The 13,201-nt window shown below is 39.0% G+C and overlaps 1 protein-coding gene across 1 annotated transcript; it reads right to left on the reverse strand.

The window, feature by feature from the left end:
* Nucleotides 1–8,287: 8,287 nt before the first annotated feature.
* LOC103715621 (heavy metal-associated isoprenylated plant protein 43-like) lies at nucleotides 8,288–9,181 on the reverse strand. Its single transcript, XM_008803303.4, has 3 exons — nucleotides 8,992–9,181; nucleotides 8,789–8,864; nucleotides 8,288–8,656 (listed from the first exon to the last, which is right to left on the reverse strand). The coding sequence occupies exons 1-3, from the start codon at nucleotides 8,995–8,997 to the stop codon at nucleotides 8,379–8,381; spliced, it is 360 nt and encodes a 119-aa protein (XP_008801525.2). The 5' UTR covers nucleotides 8,998–9,181; the 3' UTR covers nucleotides 8,288–8,378.
* Between the last annotated feature and the right edge of the window lie 4,020 nt (nucleotides 9,182–13,201).

A 13,201-nucleotide genomic window follows, 5' to 3' on the forward strand; every position in this document is an offset into this window, starting at 1 on the left:
CTTTTTAAGTCTCCTCCACTTGCTTCTTTTCTTGCTGTGTATTCCTCTAATGATTCCTCTCCTTGTCTCCAGATTTTATTTATGTCGTGATTAGTTTTACTAAAGCAACCTTCCTTATCTCATATAATTACTATACCCACCTTCCTGACCAAACCAAGTGTAGTGGCATTCCTCAGAACATGCCTTAGTCCACTACATCACAAAATATTCTAAATAAAATTAGTCAATAAAGTCAACATAGAATATATTGCAATTTATGTTGAATAGGAAAATTGGATTGGACGCTCTATGCATGGCACTTTTATATTACCGCAACATTTCAGAAGATCTTGTTTGTGCAAGAAAAGCCTAGCCCTTCGTTGCGCTTTTATCCACTGCTGTATAGCAAATGGCTCTATATTAGGCTTCTGGCCACTGCTGCCTGCTTCTATCTCTTCCTATGTTTTAGATACCAAAGTAATATCACCAATCAACAAATAAGACATAGTGAAGTATCTTATTTCTTCAGAAAGTAAACTCAGTAACGAATCAGTTGGAAGCAGTAAGCAATCGATGAAAAAAAAGGTATAACAAAAGTGAAAATCCATGCAGAAGAACAAGAATGCTATCATTGGAACATGACAAACTATAATGGAGACATTAGTTCTTCTGCGAGGATTGGAATCGATCACTAAAAGGTTTTGAACATGCCCCTGCACTGGAATTGTCGATTGTGTTGTCTTTTGCTTGGTGCTGATCACAACTGGAAAGAAGCCATACTTCGACGCATCCAAAGAAAGAAGATGCACACAAACAGTTCTACCATGGAGGAAGCTTTCTGAGCTGAATAGTTCACCAAGCAAGACAGGACTAGCTAGGCCCCAACAGACTGACCACCTACCCAACATATCTTCTTTTTGGGAATTTACCATCAAAAGAGTCTTTGAAAGTTTTGTGATGGCTATTCTAGGGCAGAAACCAATTGCCAACACCCAATCTAGCATAAAAACTGCTCCTGTCCCACAACAAAACCACTAGAACAAGATTTCCATTGCAGAGATTAATTGAGCTGCTAAGGACTGCCTCTGTCTCTCCACTGGAACATCCTCATGAATAGTTGCGGCACATGGCAGATTTCATCGAATTAGTAAGACCCAGTGACGGAAAAGGATAGAGAAAGCTAGTAGTAACGTACAATCTTCACCAGGTGGTCCTGAAATCTATGATCCTCCTGCAAGCAAGCCATGCATCCAAATTGAATGAAAGGTTGCACCCCACTGGGCTAATTTGGTCGGGAGATCAAATCAGACATCAATTAATGCAAACTTAGAAGATTGTGAATCCTTTCATTTGAGGAAAGCAGATGGCCATGGCCACCTCTTGGAGCATCACATCATCACATCGCAATCATTCGATGTATATGGATGCTATTACCATGTTTTCTTCTTCTTTTTCCCCACCCTTTAATAGATTAAAGAAATGGCGTATTAGTTAAACTAAACCTGAATGGAAAGCCTAACTCCTTCCAACCCAGCAAACGCCATGTGGCTCGAGCAGCTTTTGCCTACCACCCCGGCGAGAGATCTGGGCAAGGAACATGTAGCTGCCGAAAGAGAGTGGCATTTTAGTAGTTTTCTGAAAATTGAGGGGCTGTTCTATGTGCAGTGTTATCAGGTAACGCAGTCCTTTTCCCAGCTCTATTATTGAAAATTCTTCCTTTTGGGATCGCAGATGTTTTACTGACAAATTGACAAATATACCCTTTGGCAATTTTGTTTTCTACAAAATTGTTCGCTCCATTCAAATGGCCCTAAGGACCCACAGTCACAATTTGCGCTCACCGATTGAACGGTTAAAATCTTACCGATTTATCTCTCTAATGAAAAATTATATTCTATATATCATGTATCCGTACATACTTTTAATCATAATTGCTGATTCTTATAGGCTCTATTCATCAAGTACTCGTCTCGATGCTTTCTTACCGAACACGCGGGGGAATCGGTGCTTTCCCCGCGTGAACAGCTAAGGCCAGAGGTAAGGCAGCCTTAGCTCTTATTTAGCTATTCTCTTAGGGTCTGGCCTTCTGTCCTTTTTACAAGTCGTACCCTTCTGAACCTTCCTCCTCCTCTCATTCCTCACACAATCACTCTCATCCCCTTCCTCTCTTTCTTCCGTCACTATTTAACTCCTTTGGCGCTGCTTCTCTTCATAATTCTGTTCCTCTCTTTTCTCCTTCCTCTCTCCTCTCAAAGATCCACCATCACCACGATTCCAATCCTCTGCAAGCTTTCTCCTTCCTCTCCCGAGGTCCTTGTGGCCTAAGTACTTCGCTGCATTCATTTGTTTGGGATCACCCGGCGTGGCCTTGGAGGCGAATACCAGTCTCGATGGGTTCCGAGATCATCGCAGGGGAATTACCCTCGCTTGCACCCATAAGGACGATTGCGGTCCGAGACGATCCCGTCGAAGGTCCTCCAGAAGCCAGCAATGGCGTGGAGGAGGAGGAGTGCGTGACACCGAAGTCGGAAGAGCACATGCTCAAGCCAGTGCTTGCCTGTCCGCCGGCACCGAAGAAGCCCCGGCCGGCGAAGAGGAAATCGGGGCCTCCGTCGCGAGCCTTCTACGCTGTGCCCTCCGATCTCACCTCAGTCTTCCTTGCTCTCGCCAGCTCCCCTCAGAAGAGAATCCGAGTAGGTTAATCTTGGTTTCGTGATAATGTCTCGCTGTAATTTCCTTCTTTTTCTACTCTTTTCCACGTGCATGGTAAATGACTTCATTTTTTATTTTTCTTTCTGGAAATGACGTAAAAGATTATTGGGAGGATTACACTAAAATGCTTTTGTACAACCTTGTTTAGTTTCTATAGAGAATGGATTCCGAGAGAACTAACTGAGATAACGCTATATCTACCTGGTTTAATTAGTTTCTTTCTGTAAATTTTTCATGGTTTTGTCACTGATGAAGGCAGCGTACTTTATTTCTACAAATTAGCTGTTTCTTTTTTTTCATCTTTCTGTGTAAATTATCTCATGATAGGTAAATTCTCCTAGTAATTAATGTGATCCAAAATTCTCTTAGTTATTAGCTATAATTTGTGATTTTCTTATGGGTATGAGCCAAAGAAGGCAAACTGCTCGTATCTTCTAAAGCAGTCCTCTATCTCAAGCTTTTGATGGTGAAAAAAAGATGTTCATGTAAATTTGCTTATTGGTTTCATCCCAACACCTTTCTTTATTTACCGGTGTTTCCTTGCAATCAGCTGGTTTAGTTTTAAATTTGGCCACGGGTGTGATCCACAAGTCTCTTACACGCGTTTGATCTCAAGGGTGGAAGCTGCTTTTTCTTCATATGGGTTTTCTTTGTCGTTAGTTTGTTTCCTTTGAATTGTTCATGAGTTTGATCCACTTACAGAGAATTCTTCCATTTGAGACTTGGATACCAAAGTAAGAGTAACCCTTCTTGTGACCTGGAGATGGAGAGAGATTCTTGGAGACAAAAGGAACATGATCGAGTGCAATACAAGGCAGCATCCGTTGCTTAGGACAACTAGAAACTCACACATCTCTAATAAATCTCAATATTGGTGGCTCCATACAATAGAATTTATTTCACTCTAGATCTACGGTGGAACTGATTCGCCTAATAATTTCTTAAATACAAAGAGCTTCCATGGCAAGGCGCCAGTTAACGTACATACATAACAACCTTCCAAGACACTTACATCTGCCATCTGATTTATCAGGATCATGATGCGTGGACCCATATAGGCAATCACATGTTGAGTTGGTCTTCCACGATGGGAACCGGTGTGCGATCATACATCCAATCAAGGTGTACCTTATCCGCATCTTTTTCCTAGGACAAGGGTTTGGTAAGTTTTGATGCTATGTATGCACTAGAAGCCCACTGCTTGGCTTGATTTCTATTACAAAATGAAAAATTCCCCATGCATTGTGTACAAGATAAGTGCAAAATTTACAAATGGAGTCAATATATTGAGCGACAATTTTGGTTGCGCCTACGCAACTGATCTCTTAGGACCCAAACTCTTCAACTTGAGAGAAGCTCATCAAGCTTTGTACTCGAACCAGTAACATATACCTTTCTTTTCCTCCCCTTCGGTGGACAATTCTCCTTTCCATCTATTAAGTAAGGTAATTAGTATCCTAATAGAGCCCGAGCAACCAATAAGCTAGATGGTTTTCTATTTGTACCACAAGTGCTATATATCTTTGCTTCTATAACTAGTTTCCTAATTAATTAAGGATATTCTACCAAGATAACTATGGCTTCCATGGCAGTGGATGATGACACAAATGAGCCTCCAGTTGGCTAGGATGGCAAAATTGTGTGCCATTAGTAACCACATATCATAGTCTTAATTTCCTAGGGATATGGATGTAAGCGTATGGATGGGAATGAGGCAGATTCCTTCCATTTGGCTGCAGTGAACACATGGTTAGCATTTAAAAGCTGCATTGCCATAGTGGCATAAGCTTGTACAAATGATGTGTGACCCACCAATATATACAGCTCAGCTTAATGGTACATGCCTTACTAAACAAGCAAAGCAAGGTAACCTTTTGAGCATCTTGCCTTTTGACGACAAGGCTTTCCACCTCCCCTCACACTCTTTTATGGACCACCTCTTGCTGTCAAGAAAGAGGCCCCATTTTTGTTTTAAAAGCTATCCTGATACTGTCCAGAAGGACTTGCTGCTCTAAACGATCAAAAGGTTAAAAAAGTGGTATCTCTTCCTGTCTCTAAGAAGTGAGGTCCCATTTATACAGAGAGACACCTTCACTGCAACGCGACAGGAACGCTGCCCTCAGCCGTCCGAAATATAAATTAAAGAAAAGGGCCCGAATCAATCTCTTCATGCAATTGTCTTTTAAACTAAAACATGAAATATACGCGAGGCGGGTCCTGTGAGCTAAACGCATTCTCCTAAAGGGAGAATCAGCAATAGTGATTGACTGAATACGGAGTAAGGGGCAGAGGAGGATGGGAATCCTCTGCTCTGTGATATCTGATGGTTGGCAGCAGACTGTAGCACCTTTCGAGCTGTGTATATGTACCGGAAAGTAAAGAGAGTCACAGACTGGGTCGCCGCATATGCATCCCAGCACTCCGGAGAGGCTTTCTGGCTACAGCTGGGGGTCGCCCCTCCAATACTCTGTTATTTTCTCTCTTTTGACTATATTGGCTGCGCGCACGCCAGAGTAGCATGAGCCGCCGTTATATCTAAAAAAAAATATGAAATTTTCTATTTATTTTTGATGATAAAAAAAACATAAAATTCTCTCTCAGCTATTACCTTATTCTCCTTCCAAAAAGATGTGTGAAAATGAAATAACTGCTGTTGATAAAAACAACTTTTCAACATCTTTGTAATATCCGGAGGCCAACTAAACACATGGAGTAACCCTTGCGAACAAAGGCCAATTATTTTATTTTCCAGAGAGTGAGACAGAAATTACGATATATTTGGTTTGGAGATATTGAGCTCTGGAATAAGAATGAGAATGAGCAACTCTCGTTTTAGCTATTTAGTTGGAAAAAATTTCATTTTCATTCCGATTTTAAGAGGGATGGGACTGGCTCAATCCTTCTAAATCTAATCCCGACTCTCCGGTAGTATTTAATTTCAATTCTGATTCCAATTAAGAATCACATGCATCAGGGAATATGATTTTTCTAATTTTCATTCTAATCAATTTTAATTTTTATTCTGATCGTGAACCAAATGTGCCCTTAGGGCTCGTTTGGTTCGCGGGAAGCATTTTCCTTCCTAGGAATATGATTCCTGGGAAACAAATTCCTAGGAAGAGGATGCCTAGGAAAGTATTTTTGGCATGTTTGGTTGACCATGGGAAAGTGACAAATTTCCAAGGTGCTTATGTTTGGTTGGCCATCCACTTTCCTAGGAAAGTTATATATAATTCCTATTATGCCCTTAATAAAAATTAGATTTTTAATGCCTCTTTAATGCTTCTTTAATGCTGAAGGGACTTTTTGGGAAAAAGTAAAAATAGAGTGATTCCCGCCTCATGGGAAAGTAACTTTCCCATGTTTCTCATGGGAAAGACTTTCCCATGAAATGTGGGAATCACATTCCCATGGGAATATAACTTTCCCTTCTCTCTCCTTTGAAAACTCCAACCAAACAAGAGGCATCTCATTACTTTCCCGTTGACCACACTTTCCCCCCTTCTTTTCCCGCGAACCAAACGAGCCCTTAATGCCATACAAATTCACCTGGTACTAGCTTTTGCTACTCTTGAGCATAACATAAAAGCTGCCCCTCTATTCCATTGCCTCCGATCATTAAAGAGTGTTTACTACGTTTCCCTAGAGAGATTGCTAGTTACAAGATGTGCATGCAGCTGGACGCGGTTACCTAAATTTTGACTTTCTTTCTTTTTTTTTGAAGAAAAAAAAGCAAACACCCTGGCTGCAGTCCCACTTGAAAAGTGCAGGACATGTATTTTTTCGTCATCACCTCATGGATTGTTCCATTTTTAATTTACTATCCAATAAAAAAAAAAGGGATTGTTTCACTGGGTTCATTCCTTTCACGCTTTCTTTACACCATGCACTTGGAACCAATCGGAGAAGGGGCCAAAATATAGAGAGTCCGTAGACAACCCCAGGTTTGGGACATTTCGAGAACCAAAGCGTTGGATGCATTCGCCACTTCCTTCCAAATCTCATATTGCTGTACACCAGAGCCTTTTCTGCAGTAATATTTTGTATTTTCTGATTACGGGAATACGAGACATAAGAAATGGCTTTCCGCGTTGAAGGCAAAAGAAAGAGGAAAACTCCAAGAACCTCCATGAATGGCAGTGGAATCCTTCCTAGTCACGACTTTGTTATTTGGGATCCGTCCATTTGTTGAGAAAACTATAGACCGACAAAAAATCAAAAAGAATAAAAAGATCAATTAAAATAAAAATTATAATGAGATATAAGTACTGTTAGAATAATTTTAGAATCACGTAACAATCTGCACCATATGATAACTTTCTTTATCAGCGTGATTTTGTGTCAACCTATATTAGTTTTTTTCATTAACATAATCTTGTTAGAGTAATTTTGGAGATCACATGGTAACTTGTAAGTATAATATATGATGGGATGCGGTTAGCCAAACTGTGCTGGCTCTTAGAACTTCAAGAAGTTATATGTCAATTTGTACATGATCTTAAATGTGCTTCTGGAAAAGGATTGGTTTGCAATGAGTATTTAGTTGCAGATTCGGTACGTAGAATCAATTTTTGATCGAAGATCTGTGACCGGATGTCGCACATATGTTGGAGAAATTCAAGGACGGGAGCTGAAGCCGAATATAGGGCAATGGCTCATACTGCATTTGAATTGATATGGATAAAGAACCTATTACATGAGTTAGGCCCTCATGTAAGCCATCCCATGAGGATGTTCTGCAACAAAAAAAAAAAGCAATTTTCATTGCCAATAATCTAGTGTTCTATAGAAAGAAGAAAGCATATAGAAGTTGACTATCATTTCATTTGTGAACTGCTATGACCAAGAAGATTATGATGACAACATAAATGAAGTCCCAGAACTAGTTGGGAGATTTTTTTCAAAAGCTCTTGGGTTCCATAAGTTTCAGATCAAGTCTTCCAAGCTGGGCATGAGTGGCATCTGTGCTCCAGCTACAGGGGGAGTGTCCAATGTCTATTTGTAGACTTTGGTTAGGAAAGACCTGTTCTTTTATGTGCTTATATTGAGCCGGACCATTAGTTGCGGGAATTTTTGCTGTTATAAATTAAGCTTCCTGCAGATCGCTAGCTTGATGACGTATTTTGTTTAGTCGAATGAGTGGACTGTACATATCTATCTCACTTCCTTTTTCATCCAGTTCTTGTTCTCTATTCCTTGATCTTGATCTTCTCTTTCTTTTTATTCCATCAATACGAGAGTCATGATATAATTGGCAAGACTGCAAGTCTCTGAAGTTCGTGATCTTCGAGATTGGATCTGGACCTAGATCCAACAAAATACTAAGGTAAAAAAACTTATTTATTCTTACATATATAAGATAAAAAATCACCTTTTGAAATGGGTGATGTGGTCCCTATATTCTCTCGGGATATTATTTCTTTCTTCATGGTGTTGCTTCTCTTCGAGTTGGTTCGGAGAAATATTTGTTCACGGGGGATCCTGTGTGGCATCCAAACAGGCCCTAGCTTGAAACCTATATATGTTCAGCTGCATAAACCGGCTCAAGTTGCAGAGCTTCTACATCTATCAACAAGAAAAGCTGATCAAAGGCTACTTGATCACGAATGCATGCATGGCTACCACCATTGCAATGCTTATTGTACTTCAACAAAATTTAGAAGAAATCAATATGCATCCGATCTTTTTCAGAGGATGGTACAAATGGCCGGGTCATCATAGGTTACGTATCCGACCACAACTGGCCGGCATGCGTCGCAGCATGATGGCAAGGGCTTGCATGGTTCTGGCTCCTTGGGTTTGGGTGGTGGTTCTTTTTTGGGCTCTTCCTTCTTGTAAGGACCAACACTCTCGATTTTCACCCACTTCTTGATCTTCCTCAGCTCCTTCACAACGATGACCGGATCAACATCTCCTATCACCGTCAGCAAACCCTTCTCTGCGTCTATCGTTATCTCATTTATCCCTGTCAAAATTTTGATTAATTTAGCTTTTGTTTTCGAGGAACGCCAGCTCTTTGGCCATTAGGCTGAGAAGCTGGAGAAAAATATATCCCACTTCTCTAAACTTGGAGCCCTTCTGATTCAAGCAAACTAACCTTCAACCTTGGCGACAGCTTTCATGGCACAAGCCTTGCACTTGAGGCATGCGATGCTGATCTTTAGCACAATCTTCTGCAATTTATTTAAAGCCAAATTAAGGACAAGGTTAGAGATAAAACGCATAGAATGTGTTGGGTTAAATGAGCATCGGTCTTTAGGAAATTAGATGAGCAGGGCAAGAGAGTGCAAGTATGCTTACCTTCATGGCACCACAAATGACTGGGATGGAGGTCGGGGGTTCTCTTGATCTCCAAGATGCCAAGGGATGCAGATTGGTCTGTATATAGGATGTCCATGGTTACGTTAGCCTTGCATATGGACTTTTATGTTCTTTATTGTTTGACTTTAATAAATTCACAAAGGTCCTTGAGATCTGAACTTAAACTAACTTCCCGGCCACCGGATTGGTGTGGAGATACCATGTGAAAAGTTTCAACGCGGCCTCTCTCATCAAGCAAGAGGCATTACACCTCTACACTCCCATTGTAAGTATTGTATTAATAAATTGCAGGATGGTTGCTTTCAACCTCCGTTTCCACCATCAAAAAAAAAAAAGGGATTCGTTTGGATCCTCAATTCCACATGTTAACAACTCTTGTTGACTATATTCGAACTGGGCAACAATTAAAACATATTTGAATACCAACACTTTGAAACGTTCGGAACACTCATATAAATTAGTAAGTGCCATGTCTGTTTCCTCGTTGAATATTGGCTTCGAGGTTTCTTAGTTTCCTAAGCTATCATTTTTTTTCTGTGCTGTTCTATTCTTTTCTTCTTCTAGCTTTATGTGTTTTCTGATCTTTGTAAATACCTTTCTTTTCTGATTCAATAAATCAACTCGTAGGAGCCCGTCTTAGCGCTCCTCCCTTCTCTCAGCCCGTCTTATGAAATGATTTTTTTCATGAAAAAGATCAACTTGATACTATTGCTCGGTCTCCACCTCCGCCAACTTTGACAGCCTCATGGAAGCGAGGACTTCACGCCGGAGCCCCACTTCTTCCTGACTCTTCACAAGTGCAAGAAAAAAAGCATGCACCAAGGAGTGGTTGGCCGAATTGCCAACAGTGGCTCTTAGGTCAAATCCAATAGTTTTCAATGCCTGTTACGTGCTGGCGAAGAGCAGTATTGTCATAACCTATCATTTGTGATTGCAATAACAATGTTAGTCATCGGTTGGTCATCTGTTAGGGAAGAAAAAAAAGAAAAAAAGAGTTGTTTATAATTCTTTTAGGGATGGAGGAATAAGTTCAACTTAAAAAAATAAAGTTGTTCGGTTCGGTTACAAATGTTGACGCTATAGAGAAGACAAAGTCATTAGATAATTAACTCTAAATTGAACATCACGTGATTAGTAGCAAATATTTTTGCTCTTTTATTCCACCAACTTCATGTCCCATTCAAGGAAGAAATTATTGCCTACACTATCTACATCCCATAGCCATGCACCCAACTAATCATAACAGCGATGGTTAATATGGGCCTCATTCATCAAGCTTGCAGCTTAGTGCACAACTACAAAAATCAATATGCATGCATGCATGCATGCATACATACATTATATATATATATAACCCCCAATATGAATCCTCTTAGTTTGCCGGTACTCTGAAAATCCTAAAGACAAAGTGATGATCACTCAAAATGGATGAAAGTGTACATATATATAAGCATATCTACAAGAGGAGTCCATGCAATAAAGCCCTATGAAATGAGGGCCTGAGAAGAGGCCCTGTACCCTTCTGTTCCCTATAGCCCACACTGAAATTCTTAAAGCGAAACATTATTTAGGTTGGGTTTGAGCAAGATTGCTTCAAGTTGTATAAATTTTGATTATATCACTGATCAAATAGATACCTTACCATGACAGTGATTTTCGTAGCTATGCCTAGAACTGATTCAATGATGAAGCTAAAAAATAATAATAAAAAAAGGAATAACAATGAGTGTAATATCTCATATTGCCCGTGTTGGATGTTCATAATGAATGTTATGGACTCTGAACTGAGGAAATAGAGGTAGTGAATATTGTAATACAGATATGATATTCTGCCTCAAATGATATAGATGTGATATAGCTAAGGGATAGCAGGTCGTATATATTATGATTTTCTTATCTAGGATTATCCTCTCCATGTCTCTCTCGAGAACAAAAATTATGATTTCTCATTCTTGCAATGTTGTATATATAAGCTGTCCAAGTGGATGGTTACAGGAAATGGTATGATTTGCTCAACCAAAAGAAGAGTATGCTCATCCTCTTAGTTGGTTTATCGTGCTCATGAATTTGTCATCAGGCTGCATCTCGTTCTCTTTTGTAGCCAAGGGAGAAGGAAAAGGCTACTCATATACATCGTACCCATTATAAACTGGATATCTACATCATCCATCATCCAAAATTGAAACTTTAATAGGGTACTTATCCCTCCAATAAATAAAGAAACTAATCTTTGCAAAGGATGAAATAGCTAAATGTCCAGCCTAATAAATATACTTGCCATCTTTATAAGCTGTTAAGGCAACGACAACTACTAGCGTACTCCAATGAAGATGCTCAAGCGAAAAATATTCATATCTTCGGTGTTTGGATCTACTCTTTTGTAACGAGAATTTGCATATCTTAGATTCTTGACATAATTTCACCTATTGTTTTTCCTCCATTTGTGCAACTCCTAGAACACGTTTCTTCCTTGTTTATCATTAAAAATTTCTTATGGTTCGAACTCAACATCTTGTGAAGTGCAATCCAAACATGTCCACCTTGAATATATCATTTAATTTGTGTATCTTTTAATTAAGGCAAATATGGTATCACCATTTAAAGATGAAATAATTCAAGCTAAACAATAAAATTACATAAGAAAGAGGAAAGGTTAGAGATGAAACTTTATAACATCCACAGTAATGCGAGCGAAAACTCTACTAGAAAGAGAATAAATAGATGTATGTGATCTCGAGGCATTAAAATGAGAAGAAATCATAAGAAACCTTAACTCTGCCGCTCTAATCTCGCCCTCGATTTACGGATCCCCGGCTGTAAACATCGATAGTACAAAAAAAAAGATAAAAAAGGAAGAGTAACTTTTCTCAAGAAAGAAGTGGATTGTTTATGTTTTACAAAGGGGAAAGTGATATGACTTGTTCTTTCGTGATGAGAAGATTTGTTTTTAATTATATTTATTGAGCGAGTCAAAAAAAAAAAGTTACCAAAGCACATCCATTTTTGCTAACGTCATGGTCGAGGGAGAAGTAAAAACGGACATATCTCTTTCTATCTCGGATCCATTAGAACATAAACGGTATTCCCATCTTGACGAGTTTGAGATGTTAGTAGAATGCCTTGAACATCGTTGGATTCATTCAAAAAGGTTGAGGATGTGCGCATTTCTTCTATTCATTCAATAATATTCAAGATATACCCTCTTTGATTTGAATGAGTAGGAATGATGGTGCCTTTTCTTAAAAACTGTCCTATATTCATTAGACATTGGAACTATGTAAAGCTCATATACGAAGTAGATATTACTATATCCATATCTATTATTTTATTTGATAAATATAGGTACATATATGGATGTTGATCAGATGCAAAAATTTTGTCACATCCCAAATCCAACACCACCTAGGTCAGCTACGTGACATGGCCGCAAACTTCTTAAAACAATGCCTCAGAGAATATGCAAGACCTAAAAATTTATTACAATCTTAATATCACTAAATAATAATGATCTCAATTCATAACGAACAACAAAACTAGTGCAATTACAAAATTTAATTACATAACCAGTATCAAGTGATGGTTTATTTTATCCTTGCACCCATGATCTCAACCATAGCCACGTCCCAAGCGATTTGCAACTCTGAAAGGAAAAGAAAAGAGGTGGTTTGAGCTTTACGGTCCAGTAAGAATCTTCATACATCTACACCAACATAATAATATAAGTTTGAAAATAGTAAGTAATCGTCCCACACATCATGAAATCACAAATTGACTGTCAATAATGCTCGAATAAACAACATACATATGCACATCAAATATCAATAGAAATCCAACTACTCAAAAGTAATATATCATGCGATATCTCATAAATCTTCAATGGTATTTTCAAGCAGCTTTTCATTTCATTTCTTTTTAACCCAATCCGGATCCAAGATCAATTATCTTGACTTTGGGCCAAATATGGGTCATGTTTTTTGACCGTATCAAGGCAATCAATAAGTGTCACGTTTTTCGCATGTGATAGAGAAATCGATAGAGCCATATTTCCAACTTGTGATGGGACAATCGATGATAATGAGATCAACCCAGAGTTCTTATTCATTCAATCAAGTTCACATCCACACGTTAATTCTTTTTATTTCGGCTTTAGACTATCCATGGTCTTTTTTTTTAGTCGTGATGGGGCAAT

The sequence above is a fragment of the Phoenix dactylifera genome, chromosome 9 (genome assembly GCF_009389715.1).
Source record: "Phoenix dactylifera cultivar Barhee BC4 chromosome 9, palm_55x_up_171113_PBpolish2nd_filt_p, whole genome shotgun sequence".
NCBI lineage: Eukaryota > Viridiplantae > Streptophyta > Magnoliopsida > Arecales > Arecaceae > Phoenix > Phoenix dactylifera.